General features: G+C 39.9%; 2 protein-coding genes across 4 annotated transcripts; both read right to left on the reverse strand.

The window, feature by feature from the left end:
- Positions 1–549: 549 nt before the first annotated feature.
- On the reverse strand, positions 550–5,393 carry LOC121945284 (papilin). Of its 2 annotated transcripts, none has more exons than XM_042489402.2 (9): positions 5,081–5,393; positions 3,995–4,036; positions 3,516–3,677; positions 3,276–3,416; positions 1,919–2,158; positions 1,780–1,830; positions 1,495–1,637; positions 1,319–1,386; positions 550–1,103 (listed from the first exon to the last, which is right to left on the reverse strand). In XM_042489402.2, the coding sequence occupies exons 2-9, from the start codon at positions 4,020–4,022 to the stop codon at positions 1,019–1,021; spliced, it is 918 nt and encodes a 305-aa protein (XP_042345336.2). In that variant the 5' UTR covers positions 4,023–4,036; positions 5,081–5,393; the 3' UTR covers positions 550–1,018. The 2 variants fall into 2 exon arrangements, with proteins under 2 accessions (XP_042345336.2, XP_042345335.2); XM_042489401.2 differs by having other exon boundaries at positions 1,759–1,830.
- A 133-nt stretch (positions 5,394–5,526) lies between these two features.
- On the reverse strand, positions 5,527–21,264 carry usp5 (ubiquitin specific peptidase 5 (isopeptidase T)). Of its 2 annotated transcripts, none has more exons than XM_042489317.2 (20): positions 20,965–21,264; positions 20,262–20,390; positions 20,052–20,118; positions 19,833–19,960; positions 19,083–19,228; positions 18,554–18,738; positions 17,408–17,502; positions 16,030–16,223; positions 14,684–14,755; positions 13,839–13,926; positions 13,558–13,683; positions 13,326–13,479; positions 11,871–12,033; positions 11,694–11,782; positions 10,184–10,369; positions 9,652–9,795; positions 9,412–9,554; positions 8,272–8,422; positions 7,993–8,077; positions 5,527–6,483 (listed from the first exon to the last, which is right to left on the reverse strand). In XM_042489317.2, the coding sequence occupies exons 1-20, from the start codon at positions 21,070–21,072 to the stop codon at positions 6,390–6,392; spliced, it is 2,547 nt and encodes an 848-aa protein (XP_042345251.1). In that variant the 5' UTR covers positions 21,073–21,264; the 3' UTR covers positions 5,527–6,389. The 2 variants fall into 2 exon arrangements, with proteins under 2 accessions (XP_042345251.1, XP_042345252.1); XM_042489318.2 differs by having other exon boundaries at positions 10,241–10,369; positions 20,965–21,263.
- Positions 21,265–22,162: the final 898 nt, after the last annotated feature.

A 22,162-nucleotide genomic window follows, 5' to 3' on the forward strand; every position in this document is an offset into this window, starting at 1 on the left:
ATGTGTAGTATATGTATATACTGTTTGTATGTATGTGTGTATGTATGTCATTGGTGGTCTAGTTACTGTGTGAAACAGGTGTTAATTTCACTGGTGTCAACACCTGCATTGTACTGCACCAGTTGTAGTGAATTCAGAGCTCCTGAACCAAAGCAGGCACAATTTAACGCATACTGAAGAGCATAAATGAGGAATGACAAGGTTTGTTATTATACTGATCAAGGGATCAGTTATTATCCTAGACATTCGTCTTATTCATTTGGGTTTATGTTGGCATTTTCTCTTGAAATTGCCATTAAGTGTATAATCCAAAAGTAATTACCTCTCTATGAAGTAGTTTGTGGTGGGGTCCACCTTTCCTGCACTGTTTTACGATTATCTGAATTCTCAGGGGATTCACAAGAAACCATGCACATTCAGCTTTTGGTGATTTTCTCAGTAATAAAAGTTCCCCAGTTTGCCATATGAAGGCAGAAATAATTTTGTATATTTTGCAGCTGGGTGTCCTTATAGTTTATTGTGTGAGGAAAAAAAGACATCAAACTTCCATACAGCACTTGAATATATTCATTTACAGAATTAAAGCCAATATAGACATATATCAAATACACAGACACACAAGAAAGAAAATATATCCAAATCAGCTTAATGAAATTTACCACGGAAAGCACATTAGATAACACTGCATTCAAGGATATTTTTAACATGTAAATATGCTGCATAAATGTAAAAAATAAGTAAAGACAGTTGCTGTTCTCCCTTGCAGTAGAGGAGCCTATTTGCATTCAGTTCACTGGTTATATTTGGTGGGAAAGCTCAAAAGTGCCCACATCATTACATTTGATTTTTATTTTCATCTGCAACATTCAAAAGCCCATTTACATTCATGCCAAATTCTTTCACTCGCTCTCTCTTTATCTCTATCAATCCCTCTCTTCCCCTTCCTGTCACTCCCCCTCTCTCTCTCTGTCTTTCTTTCTTTCTTTCTATCTGTCCTTTCTTCGATCCGTCTTTCATGTCACTCCATTAGCAGGGGTTGCAGAGGGGGAGCTGATGGCTTCTCTCTCCGGCGTCCTTGCTGCGGTTTTGCTGCAGCTGCTGGGCTGCGATAAAGAGAGGAAAGACGAGAAGTTTTCACACTAATTATTACACAATAATGAAGCACTTGGTAAAAGGCACAGTGAAAATGAAGGTCAAACAGTCATTAATATAAAGTGAAAAGAGTCTATTAGAAAGCATCTGTAAAGTGAACAGAGATTACTGGAGAGGGGATAAAGAAATTTCTTTTACTAGATAGAAATGAGTTAAGAACATTTACCGGTTACACTGGCAGTACTTTTTGGGCATCGGTGGCTGCCGGCCATTCTTCATGGTTTCAAATTTCCTCTGTAGCAGAAAAAAAACACTTTTTTTTGTTTGCCTCAACAGTCTTCATCACACCTACTAATTTTAATATGAGCAGTAAGATTTCCCTGGCTGATTTTATAAACTAACCTTCCTTCTTTTGATTTTCTTGCACAAGATGATGACAAACACCATCAGGAGGACCACAACAACGCAGCCTCCTCCAATTGCAGCCCACATCCACCAGCTGAGCCCCAGCAGCTGACCAGCTTTAGGTGGAGAGTGAGTAACACCTAGTTGAGAAAACATGAAAACAGACCATGGCAGAAAGCGTGAAACCAAAGACACATCCAGTGGTATTTATTAATACGCGCTCAGTGGCTTTACACAAACACAAGCACAAGCAGTGCGTACAGCTGGGACAGGAAGGCTTACGGCTGCCGTCCTTTGGGTTTTTGATTGAGGACGGTGCAGTTGTTTGCGGCTCTGAAACAAAAACATATTGCTTTGGTCAGTGGCCATACAGGTAGATTTTGTTGTTTCATAAGCACAGATCTTGGTTAAAGTGTCCTACCTTGAACTTTAATTTCTAGTCTCTGACTATACTCCTCCCCGTCTTGAGAGAACATGCAAGTCCAGATTCCTGCATGAGAGCGCGCTACAGGTTTAAGTTCAACAGTCTGTGACCCTGCATGTGGGCTTCCATCTGGCCTCTGCCACTTCACTGGAGAGTCCGGAGGGTCCAGACCTCTTACTTGACACTGGAGCGTGACCTCGCTGCCCAGCGGGATCTCTTTAGAGGGCCTGGCAAAGACTGACACAGAGCGGGACAACAGACGGGGGCGAGGATACAGTGAGAATCATAAAGAGAGAGGGGAGGCTGTGCTGGACGAAGGACTTCATCCAGATCATTAGGAACACCCTCATGACATGATGGGAAATGAAAATGTATCGTTGTACTTATCGCTGTACAAAATGGTCACAGCTTTACAGGCTGGAAAATCTGGATTTTAAATCATGAAATGAAAGGGGTACATCGATTTTACACATGAAGGTCGGTTTAATCATCACAAGAAATGCTGTTCAGCTTGTGAAAGTAGTTGTAGAGCGGGGAGCTTTATAAAGTTTTAAAATTTTCCATGATGATGTTATCTCAGCCTGGGCTCAGACAACTTTTTCTTTCAAATCAGGAGGCCGGTGTTAGAATCTGGAGGACGGGAGTTTAAAAGATATGAAAGTTTACCAGTAAGGGAGGGTCAAATGAAAGACATTATAAAGTTATATCACAGAAATTTTGCAATGTAGTTAATGTGGCGCTTGAGCCATAGTATTTCAGCTTCTGCTGCTTTGATATATTTTCCTTTTTTCTTTTTTTTTTAAATCGGTCTCCTGCAAATCCCCCAAAATTCATAAAGATGCAATAACGCACTGCTGGAACACCCCTTTAAGGGTCTTTTATCTTACACATGTATGTGTACATAATCTTTAACATTAAACACAATATTTGCCAACAGAAGCTCAGTTTAGGGGCACTTAGCTTGGGAACCAGAGGGCCACCGGTTCAAGTCCCCGTATCGGCCATGTATGGAGTGTGGACTGGCAAGACCTGGGCACTGCCAAGGTGCCTTTAAGCAAGGCAGCTAACCCCCAAACTGCTCCAGGGGCATCATAAAAAAGGGGTTTTGCAAAGAGGTACATTACAACCGTGCATTGCCTGACTGTGTGGACTAACAAAGAAAATTAAAATTTTAGATTGTTTTGTGCATATACTGAAGGTTTTTCTTTAAATACAATACAATGAGTGTCACAAAAAAAGTATTTAAAATTGGGGCATGTTAAATTTTGGCAGCAATTTAGAATCCTGATTGTACTGATGAAGTAAACCCCACTCACTCTGTATACCATGCAATGCAAAGTATGTTTCTGCTCACCTGAAAACACGAGGAGTCTGTGTTCATACTCTTTCCCATCTACCAAACAAGTGAATTTTCCCCCATCTTGTTCCTTCACTCTAGAGATCTCCAGGTTTATGTCGGACCTCAAGCTTGACCTTTCTGCAAGATCTGTTTTGTCTAAAGCAGAAAATTGATGCAAATAACAATGTTTTAAAAACAGTGTCTTGTGTTGTTGATGATATCACCCATTTTATTTTTTAAAATAGTTGTCTGTACCTTTTGAAGGGAGTCTTTGGATTTTTAAAAGTCTAATAATCCGGATATTTTCACGTTGCCACTCCAGGGAGGAAGCGAATTTATTGACGCCACACTTGATGGTGGTTTTGCTCCCTGGTTTTGTGAGGATCACACTGCCTGAAGCAAAGAGTGCCCTCAGCACTGAAAAGAAAGGGTCACATTAATGAAGCACATATCACTGATGTATTTACAGGAGAATACCACAACTCTGCATATTACTACAAGAACAAACAGATGTTACTGCCATATATTCTATTACTTCACATAAGAGACTCAAACAGTGAAAATAAAGTCAAAGGATAATTTATCAGGTTAAATTTAAGGAGTAAAACACAACTGCAATTATTTTTTAAAGTAGTTTAAGAAACTCACAAAACATAACAGGACTTCTTTAAATCAGGTAACTCATTTCTTTATCATAACGGATTATTTACAATAAATTAAGTATTTCCACTCACCGAACCCAAACCACAGGATTGTCTTCATTGTGAATGTTGGATCTGAAGGGAATTAGCAGAAATTAGCACAAATGTACTTTTTAGATAAACACATTTAACAAAACAAATAAAAACAGGTTGGAGATACCACAAACAGCTTCTGTTTAGATGAGCACTTCACCAAAATGCATGTGATCCCTAACCACCGAGCTACTGTTGCTCTCTACTTCCTTCCTCTCTCTATCGCTGCTATCAAAAATGTAAAACTTGCTCATGTAACCTTGTATAAAAAAATGAAACAAACGTCAGTGGGAAAATTCCAGCATATGTTTTGGCTCTTTTGCATTTAATTATCAGGCTCAGTCAGGCATTTAAAGATGCTTGGCTGTAGACCAAATGTATCTGATCATACTCCTGAAATGAAAAGTTTGTTAAAAATTATTTTGTTGTGAAGTTTTCTTAATAAAGCAACCAAATAAAATGAATTTACATGAAACTTCTGACAAGCTGTTCATCACTATTTGCCGCAGTGTTCGAATGTATTTCAAGATTTTGAAGGGTAGCAGAGTTCAATTTAGCGAGCTGATTTTTAAACAATTTTTCATGTTAAGACCAGTAATCATATCTTTGCAAACAAGTTATTTTGAATAACCAGAATAATTATGATCTGACCAGATAATTTATACTTATCAGAATTCATCAAAAATGTCCAATTTGACATGTCAACATATTTCACCGCAGTAACCAAAAAATAGTTATAAATTATGGATAATTTAAGGCCTTAAAATCAGCGTAACCTTGAAATACATCCTAGACGCTCTGAGGCAAGGTTACGCACATTTTCCCTCTTCACATTTGGTTATGAAGCATTTCATCGAAACTCCTACACTGAGATTTAAAAAAATAACGTATTAATAATGAAGAGAGACAATAGCAACCTACAAAACCTTAAAAAAATATTAGTTTCGAATTGTTTCATTCGTCATTACGTTTGAACTACATTACGGAAGAAAAGGAAAAAAAAATGGTTTCAGAACGGTCAAATTACATCAATAGTTTTGTTTTACAATATAAAACTTGATTTCATAATCTATGAAAGGATCTTACCTTAATTTTGAAGCAGTGTGGTGTCTTTTGTGCTTTTATTGAAGGTCAAAATATTTGCTCATCCTCTCTGTGCTTCACTTCATCGAAAACAAGAGCGCAAGGATGCCAAAACTGTAGAAGGCGGAAGACATCTGAAAAGACGCGTGCACTTTGGAAAGTTGTAGGCCGTTGCAAACCCAGAGCTCTTTGTGGGTTTGTTCTTCATGTCTGCACTTTCTCGCAAACTAGGCCTGGGATTCTGTACACAGTGACATTTTCACATAAAGCTAAAAAAAAGTTCTGTGCAGTTGCTTAAAAACACGAATAACCTAAACAACACAACCATGAATTGTATCAAAATCTCGCAATCTGTAGGATTGTGCCAAGTCATGAACACCAAGTAAATAAAAGATGATAAGCCGATTGTAGCGGAAAAGTTTAGTATAAAAAAAAAAAAAAAGGCAGAGTGACAGAAAGACAATTCTTTATTCGTCACAGCAGAAGTAACAAAGGATTTGTTTGCAAAATAAAAACAAAATAAAACAAAAATCACCCAGATATCACCCTCACCAATCTTTCGAGAAAAAAACGAGCTGGTTTGGTGTTTTGACTTCTTTTTTTATTTCCTTTTTGTAACACATATTTGAGTTGTTTTTTTCTTTGACCCTCTTAGCGTGGATGTTTAACTTTTTTTTGTTTGTTTCCTACTTCCTCACTGAAACAGGCAGAGGAGGAGCTGGCGCCAAGCTGAACTGGTGACACCGAGCTATAACCGTCCAATAAAAGAAGAGAGGGCTGGAAGCAACATATTTCGATGGGGAGTGGCAGTGACTACTGATGGCAGTGGGAATCAATAGTCAGGACATGGATAAAGGTAGTTGCGCAAACGTATTAATAAAGAGTGAATGGACTGAGCGAACAAAGTTCCTTTGAACGTTCGGGGCCTGTTTCATGAAGCAGGTTTTCTGAATTATCTGGATACAATTGCTGAGTAAACCTGGAGCGGCCGTTTTAAACAGTTTTCAGATGGTGTTACTCAGCAAAGATATCCAGGTAACAAACTGAATCTGCTTTTCTGAACAGGCCTGTGGTTTGTAATCAGTGGATCAAAAGGAAAAACCTCCCCCCAACACATTATCTGTACATTTGCACCAATTCATTTAACTGTGTATATAAGCAATCTGAGGGATGTATTTACACTGTCGTCAGCTGTGAGGCGTGCCGGGCAATTGTAAGAGCTTGGTGGGGTGCGACTATGAATGTTGTCTTGTGTGTTTGTGTTAGCGTCCACATTACTCCTCTTTCATCCCGAATGTACCGCCCCTCTGTCTCATTCAGCCACTCTCCGGTAGAAGTAGAGGTATCCCAGGTCTTTGGGAGGTTTCTCTGAGGCGCACACCTTCTGGTCGTTGAAGATGACCCACCTGTGAAACACAGAGATCACTCAGTTCAGAGAGAGAGCTACTTGATAACAGAGTTAAGTTATAGATTTGATTATTTGTATACGAAAGAGTGGCTTTGTCAATCAGCTGGTCTTATTTGACAACTTGAAAAGAGTATTCAGAAGAGAGAAGATTTCAAGGTGTGTCTGGGGGCATGAGGGTGGGCAACAGGGAGTGCAGGACAGCCTGTCTGTGCAGCGTCTATGAACAGGACAAATCTCACTGTATTGTCCCTTGTAGTCAAGACGGTGGCAAAGATAACAAAAACAGGGACTAACTCATCTTATATCGTCCCTAGTTTTAATGGATTATAACGTTTCGGGTATAGAATTTATCTACAGATGCTCCACATCAATGGATGTCAGTTTTTAAACCATGGCGAAGGCTGAAATGTTGACTGATGCTGCCTAAAATGCTTGATGGGGTATCTATACGCAAGCCTTTGCTTGATAAGACACCCTGTAATTTATTGATAAATTTTAACCCCCCAAGGTCTATTTATTATTTTCATCAGTCTTCTTTTATTTAGCTCCTTGACACAGAAATGGGTTAGAACAATGCCACAGTGTTTTTGTTTTTGTTTTTAAACACAATGGCATTAGACTGGTAATTGGTTTCGGCAAGTTCAGGTATCAGAATTGGTATCACAAAGGAAAAAACGGTATTGGAACATCTCTAACTAAGAGGAGTGAGGAGTCAGCAGTGAATGACAGTATAAAACAGTCAATGAAATTTGACTTTTTTAAAATAATGTGTTAATCACTGCAACCACGAAAGGCCGTTAAGCATACCGCCATAAATTTGGGGCTAAATATTAAGCTGATGGGTCCAGTAGTATATGAGATTAGCTGCAGAGAGACAGATACATACACTCACACAAACACATTATCCCTTCATGGCTTACGCCTGGCAGAGATAATAAAATCTCTACCACTTGGGTTTAAGAGACACCTGCTTTTCTCAAATGAACATCATCATATTAGAACACATAATGATCATGATTTAAACAATCGAATCATTTATTTGTTTTAAGACGCATTCAATATTATAGATGGGATCACCAGTAATATCAAAATTTTGAATAAATGTGTTGTTTTTGAGGGGAAATAAATCATTTAAAGCTCAGGTCTATGACAGTTTAATAGTTTGTACTGTGATCAAATCGGCAGCAAATATTGTTCGAGCAGACCTGGAGTATGGTGCCCCCTGCTGAGGCACCAGAGAACCAGCTGCTTCATTACATTAAAATATGTTTTTAAAGAAATTAAAGTATAAATGATACAAAACATAAAACTTCTGAGACTGTAACTCTTAGTTTTGTTGTTTCTTTCAGAACAAGGGATGCGCATGAAATTACACATCTGACGCTAATTTTTCTTTCAGGATCTGAGACTTGCAATCTTTTCTGAACAGCTCTGACTTTCAACTGACGAGGCTTTGAAACAGCAAAATATCACTAAAAAGTAGAAACACAAATGCAAAAACACTTACTGCTGATCCTTCTTAATGTGGCAGACGTAGTGGCCGCACATTGTACTTGTCCCCATGTGACTGATGAGCGCAAACAGCTCATACTCTGGATAAAGGAAAAAATGCGTATTATATAGATTATAACAAATAAAATGCAATTATTCTGGCTGAGAGAACACAATTCTAAATAAAAAGCCTGGCTCAAGTCTTAAATTAAAGATGGTGATGTTGCTGCGGTGTACATGTTATGCTTCTAAACACATCTCCGTCACCAGTTTCATCCTGCTCCTCAGGACTTACTGCCTGGTCCGTCTCTGACTCGAGGCCCAGGCGGAGGATCCCTGCCCCCCTCGCTCTCTGCGGCTGAGCGACCGCCCTCAGACACATCCATGGACTCCAGGTCATCCAGGTGGGAGAAGATCCAGTCCACTGCCCGGTCAAGGACATTACTCTGCGAAATAAACACCAATTAAAAGAGACATTATTAGAGAGTATCAACAAATTGAGTTTTTGGTCAAACACAAGCTTTGCAGTGAGTTTGTTTTAATTTTACAGTACAAGCACAATATTTAAACAAGTTAAAGGACCAAAAACAACTGATTTCTTCACGGGTTAACGATCAGGTTATAGTAGCAAATTATACAAATGGCTGGTTCAAGTTTACTTCTATAAAAGGTGCCAAGTATTTGATAAAATCATAATAATATAACTGTTATAATGCAGAAAGTGTTTTCTTCACAAAAGGAGACTGACACTGTAACTAATGACAACAGAAAAAAGCTTTGCTTACCTCGATCATCTGGAGTAGAGGTTTGAGGGTCACGCAGAGTGGTACCTGCAGCTCTTTGCCTAACTAGTTCACTTTTATAAAAGTGACCTGCCGCCAAATAAGTGGCAAAAAATATTTGAAATGTAAATCTTGACCTGCGCTTATTTCGGAAAAAAATGTTAAACTAACTCTTACTGACCTTTCAAAAAAAATCCGTAGCTGCTTCAGTAAAAGCCAGACCAATATTTGTTCGTTTCCCGGTGTTTCCAGTTTTCTTTGCTACTCTCATTTATCAGCAGTGTATCGTCTTGTGACACATTGTACTCAGTTATTTAAACACAAATATTTTCCAGCTGTTTCATCACACATGACAAAACCTTGATGGCTGATGTAAATTATTTTGTCACAACCACATACAGTAAATAAAACCAGTCTCTTATCAGTGATACTGACAGCTTAGTGCAACTTAAAACAAAATCCTGCTACTCATTTTTGATGAGGACTTAAGCTCAACCACTGTAAGAGTCTCCAGGAATGATGAAACTTGGCAACATTACTGTTTAAGTAAAAGGGAGCAGCTGTGCCTGCGTTGGCTCAGTTCTACTTTTAGAATAGGGGCATATGAAATTAGTCAAATCCCCATTTCTAACTGGAAGGAGTTTGAATCTAACCGTGGCTCGGAGTGCTTTGGTTGCCTGGTCTCGGCTGAAGCCCATGGAGACGATGGTTGCCAGGTGCTCCTCGGAGAGGCTCTCTGTGGGTGTGGTCCCGGCACCGGAGCTGCAGCCTGGCAACACCAGGGGGGCTGCGAAGTCTGCAGCCAATAAGAAGGAGACGATTAGCTAGAGTTAGAGCAGCATTCACACTGATTGGTGACTTGCTTTCTGCTAAATTTCCACAGCTCTGCACACCTGGGTCATCCATATGGCCCATGATCCAATTCATGGCAGCGTCGATTCCAGTGTTGCCAGTATAGTACACGGCTTTCCTGCAGGCCTCCAGTGGGAATCCCATTTCACATAACTGGGACACAGTGGAGTCATCGAGGACTGGGGCTGAATGTGTTCATAGGCAAAAGTTAGATGTACTTTAAGGATTTCAGTTTGTTTTCTGATATTCAATTTTTGTGGAAACACTGATTAATAACAACAACAAAAAAGAAAGCTTGTTATTATTTGTGCCCTGAGCACTTTCTTCCAAAATAATAAAAAATTATACATAGAAATGTCAGCCCAAATACACCAACAAGAAGCCATTAAGAAATTACTTTAACTTAAAAATTTAAATTAATTCACATTAAGCAAAAGTAAACAAATAATAAGGCAACTGAAGGACGCAAGGGAACAGAAAAGGAAGAAAAGAAGAAAAGGAGGAAACAAGGGCGGACAAATAAGAGCGCCACAGAGGGAGAGGGAAAAGAGCAGAAACGACAGACAGACTAACACAGCAGTGGGGAGTAGAGAGAGTCGTCCTCCTCGTTGCCATGGTAACCCAGGATACCTTTAACCTCCACATCGGGGGTCATGAGTGGGGGCGGGGCCACCTCTGGCAGAAGCTCCTCCCCCGGCTGCTGGCCGGTTGCACGTAAAGCGCTCAGGTCCAGAGTGTCGGGAACGTCGATGCTAACATCTGCACAGAGGACAATTAAACCCATCAAACCACTTAAGTCCAAACTTTCTTTTCAAATCTTAAAATTTTAGAAATAATACTGTAAAAAGTGAAGGCAAAACTGTTTAATTGTTATTATGTGCTGTGTTGCTCCTCAGCCTTTGTGTCCTCCTCACTCTTGAGCTATTTGCTGGTGTATCACAGTCCATCTGTGGGTACAGAAAAGCTGAGGAGCTGTACTTCCACTTGTGTGTCAGGACCGTAGAAATAGAACTAGAGTAGAACGGACATTTCCATTCATATCCACACAGCAGGATAGTAAGAGCAGCAGCTGTTACCTTTGCATTGTTATAACAGGCTTACTTCTGTATTGGGGCTGGTACGATATCAGATTTTCACTACACGAAAGATTTCACAATAACGATATTATTGCGATATTTATTTTAGGCTTGTTCACTGTATGTTTTCTCTCTTTTTTGGCAAATGAATTACACTCAAAAGACAAGAGTAGGGATGTTAAGAAAGTCTGTAATCATAACTGTACAAAATCAAACAGAAAGAACAATTACATTCATTGTTTGATTTCATTCATTGATTGTGAAAAGGCAACCAGATGGCATCTTTTTTACCTCTTTGTTTCTACCTGTAACTATGTGCCAAGAAGCTCTATAAAGGAGAGCTGCCTTTTTTTGTTCCCTTCTCTTGTCTCATGTTTGTTTTGTATTGAAAGGGAGTTCAAATTAGGATGCTAACTTTTCTTTTGGATTGTTTATTTAGTTCTTGTGATTTTTTTTCTCGTTAGGGCTGGTTGGTTTGTTACTTTGGTAAGGGCCAGTTCAAATTCAGTTTCTATTTCTGTCCCCAAGACCAGCTTGGAGTCGTGACCCATTCAGATGCAACAGTTTAGAAATCCACAGTTGCACTTGTTTTGATTTCCCCAGAGACAGAAAAACAAAGATGTTTTTTTACTCCAGCAAACAACAAAAAAGGGACTTTTTAAACAGTGGAAAAGCTGTTTGTTGGCTACGCAAATCTGTCATTTAAATTTCATGTGTGTCCACACACTGCTATTTGTTTAAGCAGGACGTAATCAGAGCATGTAAATCACAGTCCAATCATTTATCAGAGATAAAAGAGAAACTGACACTTAGATTTTGTCTGTATTAACTGGATGTAATACATTTCCCACTTACCAAACTTTTCTTTAGGTCTAATGTTGTTCATTTTAGTTTGACCATTTGAAGTTTAACACCAACTAGTTAGGAACAAGTATTTTGCCTGTGGCCAGGCCAGCTTGTATAAAATATATTGATCTTTTTCAAACAATAATTTAATATTTTCTTACCAAGTTTCTTGGGCACCCAGTCAAGGCCAAAGGTGAACTTCTTAATCTGGATGACCAGGTGGTCGGGGAAAGAGGCAAAGCGGGTCGTTCTGACAAAGGAGACAAAAGCTGATATTAATAAATACATCTCAAGATTTGTTTCATCACTTCAGTACGTGTGGCTGTTTCTCTTCATACTTGGTAGCAGTAGTCTTGGACTGTACGGCTGAGCTCCAGAAATCTGTGAGGATCTCTGGTTCACTGAGGGCCGCCATGCAAGCTGTGAAGGGGATTTGTGCACGCACTGTAGGGGCTGATGAGTCCCCCTCCTCACGCCGCCGCTCTGCCTCCTGAAGCTCTTCTGTATGAGAAACATGTACACGGCTTAGAAACAACTTGTACACAGCAGTGTATTCAAGACATCAAAGCAATTAATTTTTTTGAAATTACAAACACAACTCAGGATACAAAGAATATCCATGTCTAATAAAGGATACACAAAATTGGCTTTATTTGCCAATACGGTTTGGCCTTGTTCACATGACAATAGGTTTTTTTTTTGTTCTTCTAAAATGTGATATTACAAAGTTACACTGCCAACCACTTGTCTGGCATGCATACTACAGTGTTTTCGATTGTTTATGCGGATCCTTGTGCATGTGGATCGTTTTTACAGTACTGTCATATGAACACAGATTTTTTTGAACCGCAAAGGAAAGACTTTTACACTTCTAGCAGGGCTGTTCCTTTCTAAACATGGCCTAAAATAGGTAAAACAAAAGTAACTCTGATCATGTCATCGACTCAACTGCATAGATTTTGCAACACTAAATCTTGAGAGTACCCATTTTTTAAGATATTCAAAACCAGAAGGACATGTAACACTTCAAATAGTCACAAACATGCCTATTGAAGCTAATAAACAAACAACTGATTCTGGTTTTGCAGTGACATTATTCATTGTTTTACACACTGCTCTTCTCTTAAAGGTCAGTCTGTTGAGAATATGACCTTGTGGACGTGGTAAATGCATCAGGCTTTTCTAGTCATTCAAACACTCAAAGCACTTTCATACTACTCGTCACATTCACCCAAGGATTCTTCAACACGAACCAGGGATCTAACGGCTGACCTTATAATTAGTGGTTGACCAACTCTACCTCCTGAGCCACAGCTGTGTTGTGACTTTTCAAAGCATAACCAATGACAAGACAGCAGTTTGTAATATCACTGACAAACTAACTGAGCTAACATGTGCCATATTGATATTGACAAAAGTTTAAACGTTTCTATTTGTATCTGTGATCAAAGCAGTTTAGAGCTAGCTGAAGAGGGTCGCAGATTATCCAGTGGACTTTAAGAGGTTTTCTACATACACAGAACTTCTATTAATGAACTGCTTCACAGCGTAACTGGCAACTAGATCAAGGTCTAATTGACTGCATTTATGTGTAAAAATGTGTAGCCCGCCAAGCTAGTAAAAGGAACTTGGAGTGGGGATCCATTTTTAATTGAAGCTTTCCAGTATTCGTTGACAGCTGAAGGCTACACTGTGGCCTCTGCAGTGTGATTTGCACCCCTCTGGAAGCAGAGCTAACACTGCTAATCGTGTGTAGAACAGCATACAGAGTTTGACACTGTATACCCCCCCACCTGTGTTGGTAGCCTGGTCCATCGGCACAGGCAGCTGGACGATGTAATCCACCCGCTGTGTGTACTTGGCTTTCTGTGATTGCTGACACACAATCCTCTCCTCAACCAGGAACCTGAAGGCTTCAGACGGGTTGGACCCAGAGCGACAGTTCCTCTGTGGGGCAAAATAATTAATAATAAAAGAGAAAAGCTGGGGACCAAAAGGAGAAGCAGAGTGAAAGTGTTACTTTACCTCCACCATGTTAATGAAGTGCAACAAAAACTCCTGAGCATCCTGTTGTCGATTGGTGGAGAACTCCGGGTGGCCCCGCCCAACAAGTGCTTTGAACATTCGTGGTGCTATACCGATTTGGTCTCCCTGCAAACAAAGAACAGTGGGACTTGTCAACAGTGGGGGCTAATATTAGGAAGCCCACTTTCTCACTTATTTCTGAGAGTAAATCCCACATGTGTCATGGATATCTGTTAAAACTAAGATGTGTAAATCCTCTGTGACTGATTGTTTCCTCTTACCCTGGGTTCAGATGCACCGTTTTCATCTCCAGGGTCTGGTGCTGGTTTGGAATACTCTCCTGACAACAGACCGTAGCCGAGCTTGGCTCTGTGATCAACAAACAAAGCCGACATCACTGCACATCCAACAATATACCAGAGTCTCACACAGGAGGAGGATTTGGATATAGGCCTAGATGTATTTTTGGCTTTCAAATAACATGGTGGAATGGCTAATCAGGGAGAGGACTTTCTCATCTCTGGCGGGTATAAAAAAGTTTTTGTACAGCAACAGAAGTAGAGAGTGCTTGAATTAGGCCACAGACACATCAAATCTGGCTAATTTCAATCAAGTGACAAAAAGATTATAGTAAAAAATATAATCTGATCTTTTTTTCCAGACAGTTTTGTGATTTAAAAAATGAGCAAGGTTTCATGTTGGTTTTCACAAGGAGAGGCTCTGTCAGTTTACATGGTAAACAGTAAATATATAGCATAGAGCTAAAATGACAAGAGACCAGGTGTCAGTATAGTTCAGAAAACCCCACATTAAAAACAAAAATCACATTTAAATACGGAGCTGCCTGGAAAGGAATCTGTAATCAGCTTGTGGCTGACAGCTGGCACCCTATAAGTATGTTTGTGTGTATTTATGTGGATGGTTTCTTTCATCTACTGTGATTATGATGCAACAAAACCAAATGGGAAAGAAGACAGGGTGCATGTGTGTGGAAATTGTAATCAAAAATTTTATCAAAAACTGTCCTTTGCTTTCCTGACGTACCACTGAGGGTGCTTCTTGGCATCTAATGGTAATACAAGAGCTTGTCAAAGAAAATGACCAGACAAGAGGCGATGACACTCACACTTGGGTTTTGAAGTCCTGGGTAGGGTCGCTTGGGGCTTCATCGATGATCTTGTCGATGTTAGACACATACCTGGAAGGCAAGAATAGAAGGATATGAAACAAATTCTTAACTTTCAGTATCTTACAGAAATGAACAGTGCAAAAAGAGACACTTTTCAGTTGCCTGGGTTCAGACCACAAAATGTACCCCTTCCAACGTGTTTACCTATTTGTCTCGCAATGTGACATGTAACAGCAGTTTCACAGTTGAAATAAAAAACGACCAGTGAGCGCCATAGAGGGAACAAACCATTAGCCAATCGGTGCCACCAGAGAGACTTTGACAAGCAGTGAGATGGAACCAATGAGAAGTCATGCTGCAATCCATTGCAAGTCCGAAACTGATCATTCGAATCGGCATTGCCAACTCCCGATCTAAATCTGTCCAGTTGCATCTGTTCAGGGAGAACATGGACACCTGCAGCAAGCTGATGTTTGTATGTTCACTCTCTGTGCTTCACAGCATCTTTAGAGGACCTCCATAAATTACCACAGCGCCATGAGCAACAAAAAATGGTGAATAAAATGCGTCAAATGTCATTCTGTCATTAAAATAACAAACAACAGTTCAAAATTGTGCAAACAGGTGCCATGCGTAATAGAGTGAACTACAACCAATATTATTAAGTTGTAGAATTTTGTGTGAGTTTGTTTTTTGTGGATAAATATGAAGATACGCAAAGACTTATAAGACAAGCCCAAATCAAGTGGTGACCAAAACGTTGTTACAACACATTTCACAACAGAAAACCCGATATAAACCACTACATGAAGTAAGGTGTGATCATGTTGACAAACTTGTGCAAAATCCAATTTGGAATAACAACTTGAATGACCGTTCCATTGCACTTTTCCTTGTCGGAGGTCATATTTTTCATGTATTGCAGCATACAAACTAGAATGGACAACTATGGACAAGATAAACGCTGCTATCAGGGCTGCTCTAAATCCAAATGTCTTCTCAATATTAGCCAACATCTTAGTTTGTTTTACTTTGCTTCACTCCACTCCTACAACCCCAGCAAAACAGGTATGTTGGCATGGCTACGCATCAGTGTGGACTTAAAATGACTTTAGATTCAGGTGGGTATGTGGGTCTCTACTGATTGGCTCCCCCAAGGAAATCGGATAGAGGGAAGATGGAAATGGAGTGTTGACATTTCTGTCATTCTGTATTTCAGCTCTACTGCTGTAACAGCCAACTTGATAGCAATATTTTCATTGCAGTCTGTAACAAGAACACATGGTCAACATAACAACTAGGAGGAACAGGAGGAGGGGCTATGAGTAAAAGAGGGTACTGACTTGCTCTGGAAGTCTGGAACAGTGAAGAGCACTTGCATGACAGAGTTGAGGTAGCAGCTGTTGCCCAGATTCTTCATGCCGGTCAAACCGGGGCCGAACAGGGGCCTTAGAGTAGTCCCTGACTCCTGAATCACCTCCCACTCCCCCACACGCTGATTCACGGCAATCTCCAGCTCTGTCATTGTCCGCTCGGTCTGAAAGAAGAGAGGTCAAAATGAAAAAAGACAGGAATACCTGGAAGAAGAAATCGTGTCTCTGAATGGGACATTCTTGGCTAAATAAAGTATAAATAACTAAAAGAGGCAGGCTAAAAGCACACTCTGTTCTGTGCAGCAGCTTTCATTTATAATGGAAAGTTTTGAGAATGAGCGCAAAATTAGCCCATACAAAGTACAGTAATGACAGCAAGCAGACGAGGAAGAATCAGAATACATCATCACAGCAGTAAGTGCTGCACTTTGTCTTCTGCTCCATTGTAACACAATTCCTCCACCCCCCCGTCTGTGCAAAATCATTATGTGTGTGCAGCAATACATTAGCGAAACAAGAAACAACATTTCAGTGCACAGTGAGAGGTGCAGATATCTTAGACGTTGACAACTGTGTAGTCTGCACTTTGCATGAGAAAAGATGCAGGCGGCAAAATTAATGTCAGCGGGGAATCAGTGAAGAAACAGGTGAGGAGGAAAGTAGGCGTATATGATAATGGCTGAGCCATAAAAACAAAATCCCACTGTATTATTATTGTCCATCAGTAATGATACTATAATCCTTTGATATGTTATATAAACATATACAAAAGTATCAGTTAACAGTGTGCTGATGAGAAAAAAAACTGAGAAGGAGGACCAGAGAGCAAATTATTCAATAATATGAGTTTTCCTGTGGTATTCATTTTCCACTCTCTTACACTGTAGCTCAATTTTAGACCCCTTAGTAATACCATGTAATCAATGGCTGCTCTATGAGGGAGCCATAACGGTCTGGATGTCTGCCAACAGAAGGAAAAAAAATCCAGTATCTCTTACTAAATTTGTAACACTTCATTCGTAAAGCAGAGAGTTGAGCAATACTCCTGTCTACGAGAACTTGATCCAGTGTTTGGTTAGGTTTGGTTTGGTTTTATTTCAAAGATGTAAAGATAAATGATACAAGAATGAAAAATACAGCTAAATAAAAAATTATACAAAACAAGAAGCACACAAAAGATTCTCAAACACAATTTACATAGTACGGTTTACACGTCCGAAAAGTGTTGAACATAGCAAACCAGTGGGGAAAACAGGCAGATTTGACATTTGCAATTATCAATGAAAGAAAAACAAAAGAAAAATAACAGGTCTGCTTCCAATGAAAACAGCAGAAACACAATGCTTACCTTCTCCATGGTCATCATGTCGATGCCAAAGTGAGACAGGTGCTCTGGCAACTTGGAATCCAGTACCATGTCATCCTCATCATAGGAATACACATCTGGAAATACACAACAGAGGCAGCAATTAAGGCTGACAAGACTTAAGCAGACAGTGTGTTGTTAGCGATAGTATTGAAGAGTGAAGCCCCTATCAGCATGTAAATGGATTAAAGTGACATTTGCAGGTACCTACCATTTAATGTCCTGCAGCTGAGCAGCTAATTACCTATTTAGCCTGCAAATTATGTAAGCAGTGATTTTTTCCTTGGTGAATGTTTGATCAGTGGCTGGTTCAACAAGCTGAGGTGCAGGACAACATATGTTCATGTTTTAATACCCCTTCCCACAAAAATTAGCACATGCATGCAATTTTTCATACACTGTTACATCCCCTAAATATAGGCAATTGACTGCACTCCTGCTGCCAGTGAACATACTGCTGCAGCACATGAGTCTGCCTTTCTGTCAGTTTTTGTCTGTGTATGTGTGTGAGTTGTTTTGTTGGTGTATCTGTGCGACGTCACTAACAGGCAAAAAAACAGGTAAACAGGAGACGACAGCAGGAACAGAGGTCTTTAAAAACTTTTCAGGAGTTTCTTTCTCTATATATATCTCTTAATTATTCAGTCTCTCTCTCAAACTCAGTGAAGATGTATTTGGATCAGTGTTTTAGCGCTGCTTAGGAGGAGACGAACGCTAATTAGTGACATTGCGTCATTGCATTTCGCCAGTTAAGGAGCTGAAATTACCGCTATTACGCAGGTGTTGTGTTCCCAACAATGCCAATAGGAGCCGGAGGTGATAAATACCCATGTCTGCTGCAGAGTCATTTGACCTGGGTGTGAATGTTGATTAAATGCATTCTCATTGCATTAAAAAGCCAGATGTTAGTGGGTGTTAGCATTTTTTTTGTGCAGTGGGAATGAGGCTAAAGTAGATAAGAAGAAGACTATGAAAAAACTAATGTGGGTTGTTCAAAGTCTGTGGCTCCTGTGCTGTGTAGCAAGCTGCTGTCATAATATAACCGAATGTATAGAAACCAGTTCTACATAGCCTTAAAAAAAACAGCTATTTAATTCAAGCTGGACATTTTTCCAGCCATCTGCTTACCTGCTCCATCAGGAGTGATGGTACCAAGTTTGACAGCAAGTGGGTATCCTGTCTCCTGGAAGTGGAGAAGAGCATGGTTGTTGCCCCCGGAGCCATCGAAATACCTGCGACCACACAGCACTTTGCCGTCCGTCAGGTTCATCCAAAGATTTTCCTGGAGGTCACAAACCTCACATCGCCAGCCACTAGGAATTAGAACAGACAAGCAACCCAAACTCTCCAATAAATAAATGTGTTCTGAAACAAACACTTGACACTTGCACTGCCCTTGTAGGCTTTGAGTAATAAAACTGATCTCTGTTCTAAATTTATTATCAGAGACACAAAAGCGATAATGAACCGCTACAATAATGGATCCATGGATCCTAAATTCAAAAGCATTATTGCCAGGACATTTTTGCATTTGCAGTTTTGCACATTCTTTCATCATTTTAGAGCAAAATATAAGAGAAGCTTTGTCTATGAAGTCACTAATCTAGGAGAAACACCATGGAAGGTTTATTCAAGAGACAGCAGCGACATGTCTCACCTGGGAGGGATCTTGAGTCCGTTGTCAAGCTGTTTAAGGTCAGCGGCATGCTTCGACTCCTGTCTCACCTCTCCATCCCACTGTTGAACTTGTAAGGCATGAGAAACTGAGTCGGCTGCCATTATACCCGCCATTGACAGGGATACCTTGATGGACAGCAAATACATCAAACAAATTAGGCCTGACTAACAGCTCATAATTAAACTTCTAAACTACTTCATCCCCAAAGAATGTACTATCCAGATGTCCCTGTATATGAAATATACATTAAGTACAAGGGCTGGACCTGAATATGCGGCTATTCAAATATTTGTTAATTGGGTAGGTATTTGTTTTTCACTTTATGGATTCATATATATATATATATATATATATATATATATATATATATCTTAAATCCTGTATTTGTTAATTCTGCACAGCCTTGTAATTTCAGCAAATCACTTCAACCCCATGCACAAACTGACCAAAGCTTCAAGTATTTGCTGTTGATCAATGCCAAAGCTCCGAAGCCCTAGATATTGTTTGACGACTGACTAATTAAAGATCTGTAAAAGCTGCCAATGTTTGAAGAAAGCCCTGTATTACTGAGAGCAATCAATTTTTTCACGTTATGGCAATGTGATATTTGATACTGTAAAAACTGCACCAGTGCCAGTTCTAATATCGTAGGGTAGTATATTGCAATTGTGACAGAAGCTTAACAGAATGATAACATTTCTCTTGCCAGAATACACACAATAAACTCACTCGTTCTTTCACAACATCAGGCATGGTAGCAAGGTCCTCTGATGTCACCTCCTGTCTGTCAGGTAAAATGACCACCTTGACATCCTCCTCATACTGCTCCTGCTCTACATCGAAACCTCCTTCAATCCCTGGACAGATGAGAAACACAAGGGGAGGTAGACACAAATCGGCCTCAAAAGGGGACGCATTATAGCTGTGTTTGCATAAACAACCTCTCACCTATAGCCAATCTGGTGGGTTTTTTCTTAGGTGGGTGTCCAGATCCAGAGTTGTTGTCATCCTCCTTCTGGGGGAATAACACAGGATATTAGTAAGTGTTGAGATGAGATCATTTGCCATGTTGAGAAATGGTGCGGGTAAGTATGTGTGCATGTGAAATTGACTTCAGTTGCAAGGAAAATAAATCATATAGTTGAAAACAGTGTCCACCTTAGCCTTGCGAGTCCGGGTGATGTGGAAGTAAGCCCTCTGGCCAGTCCGGGCATGGTGTCTTTCCACATACTGACTCCCAAAGCCAAGGAAACTGTTCATGCACACATACAGGCCTCCTTCAGTTTCCTGTAATGAAGACACAGATGATGTTAAATGCTACAACCAGTCTTTATCTCTCTCCATTGTGACACAACATTGGGAAGTTAAAATTGAAGGCAGTGTTGATGTCTCAACTATGTCACATCATCAGTTTCAACTAGCTCTCCAGTCATCCTGCTAACGGTTGCAATTCAGCTAAACACGGGCTCAATTTTATCTAAATCGACGAAAAACGTCAACCTAAATACTAAAATACCCTAGGCTATGATATTTTAGAGAGCAAGAACATTCATCTCACAGTTATGACCATAAACGACTGAGTATGCTTGCTAGTTGGTTTGACAGCATACTCAGTTACACTGACACAGCTAGCTAACAAGCCGGAGCAGCTAAGTTTCCATTACAGTGCATTATTAGCTTAGCTTGACGCTAGCTTGCTAGTTAGTTGAACCGGGAATATCCAGGAAGCCAGCGTGTAAAAGTAGAAAAGCACTGACAAAACATTACATGGCACATGCAGAGGAGAGAGTGGGAGTGAACGAGACATTAAAAAAACTATTTATTGGCTGACGGCTGGATTTGCAAAGGGAAGATGGCTCACCGGCGAGGAAAATGACAAGGCGCATTCGTCTTTGTGGACACGGTCCCCGGGCTTCGGAACCCGAATTGTGGACAAAACCGACATCAAAACCTCACCAACATCCGCCATGACGAGCTTGCTAGTTCCGCCGTTCAGTGGGACACTTGCTCCTCTGAGTTTGGACCCCCAGCCTCTTAATTCCCCGGCTCGGAAGAGTGCCCGTTGTCTAGCCCGTCTTCTGCTGTCTGTCTTTGGCTGAATGAATCATGAGATGCTGCCTTGTGTTGAGGGAAGGCCGAGCGCACTCAGTTGCCCGCACGCCGAGGGGCTTCGGCTCGTTACCGTAATACGTCGATTATCGGAACCCGCTGTGATTTTGCAGGCAGAAAAATTACGTTTACTGTATAGACCAGGGGTCGGCAACCTTTACTATCAAATAAGCCATTTCTGGCCCAAAACAAACAAAAAAAAAAAATCTGTCTGGAGCCGCAGGTAACACAACACATAGTCAAACTAGCCTATCAATATTATTAATGGGTATATAGTATATATATGGGTATATGGGTATATAATGGGTATATTATATTTGTTACATTAACTTTGCAGTGTTGGTGGTAAAAATTAAAAGATCTATTCATGCATTATTATTATTATTATTATTATTATTATTATTATTATTATTATTATTATTATTATCTATATGCATTATTAACTTCTCCATTTTCCTCTGAGACTTCTCCTATCTTGGATTTGGAATCCATAGTTAGTCAAGCTTTTTTGATTCAGGAGCGTCCACCGCTTTTGAAATTTGGCAAAATTAAGCAGAAAAGGCACCCAGGCCACAAAAATATGATGCATATTTTAGTTAATGAAATGCTAATACATTTTCATATTCTGTGTACAGGCTAAATATTTTTGCAATTGAAAAATTGAATGAAAATTTTTTAAAAATAATCGCCATTCATTTCCATTTAATTTTTAGTCAGAGCCACAGGAGCCACAGGAGAGGAGCTAAAGAGCCGCATATGGCTCTAGAGCCAAAGGTTGCCTACCCCTGGTATAGACTATATAGATTATATGTATATATATATATATATAACATTGTCAATATGGACTTGAAAACTATTTAAATTGCAAAATAATGGAATTGTAGACGTGATTTAAAAAATGCAATTAATCGTCATTTTTAAAAACGAATTGTTTGACAGCTCCACACACG

This window comes from Plectropomus leopardus, chromosome 11 (genome assembly GCF_026936395.1).
Source record: "Plectropomus leopardus strain MGB_pleo_1.0 chromosome 11, ASM2693639v1, whole genome shotgun sequence".
Lineage (NCBI taxonomy): Eukaryota > Metazoa > Chordata > Actinopteri > Perciformes > Serranidae > Plectropomus > Plectropomus leopardus.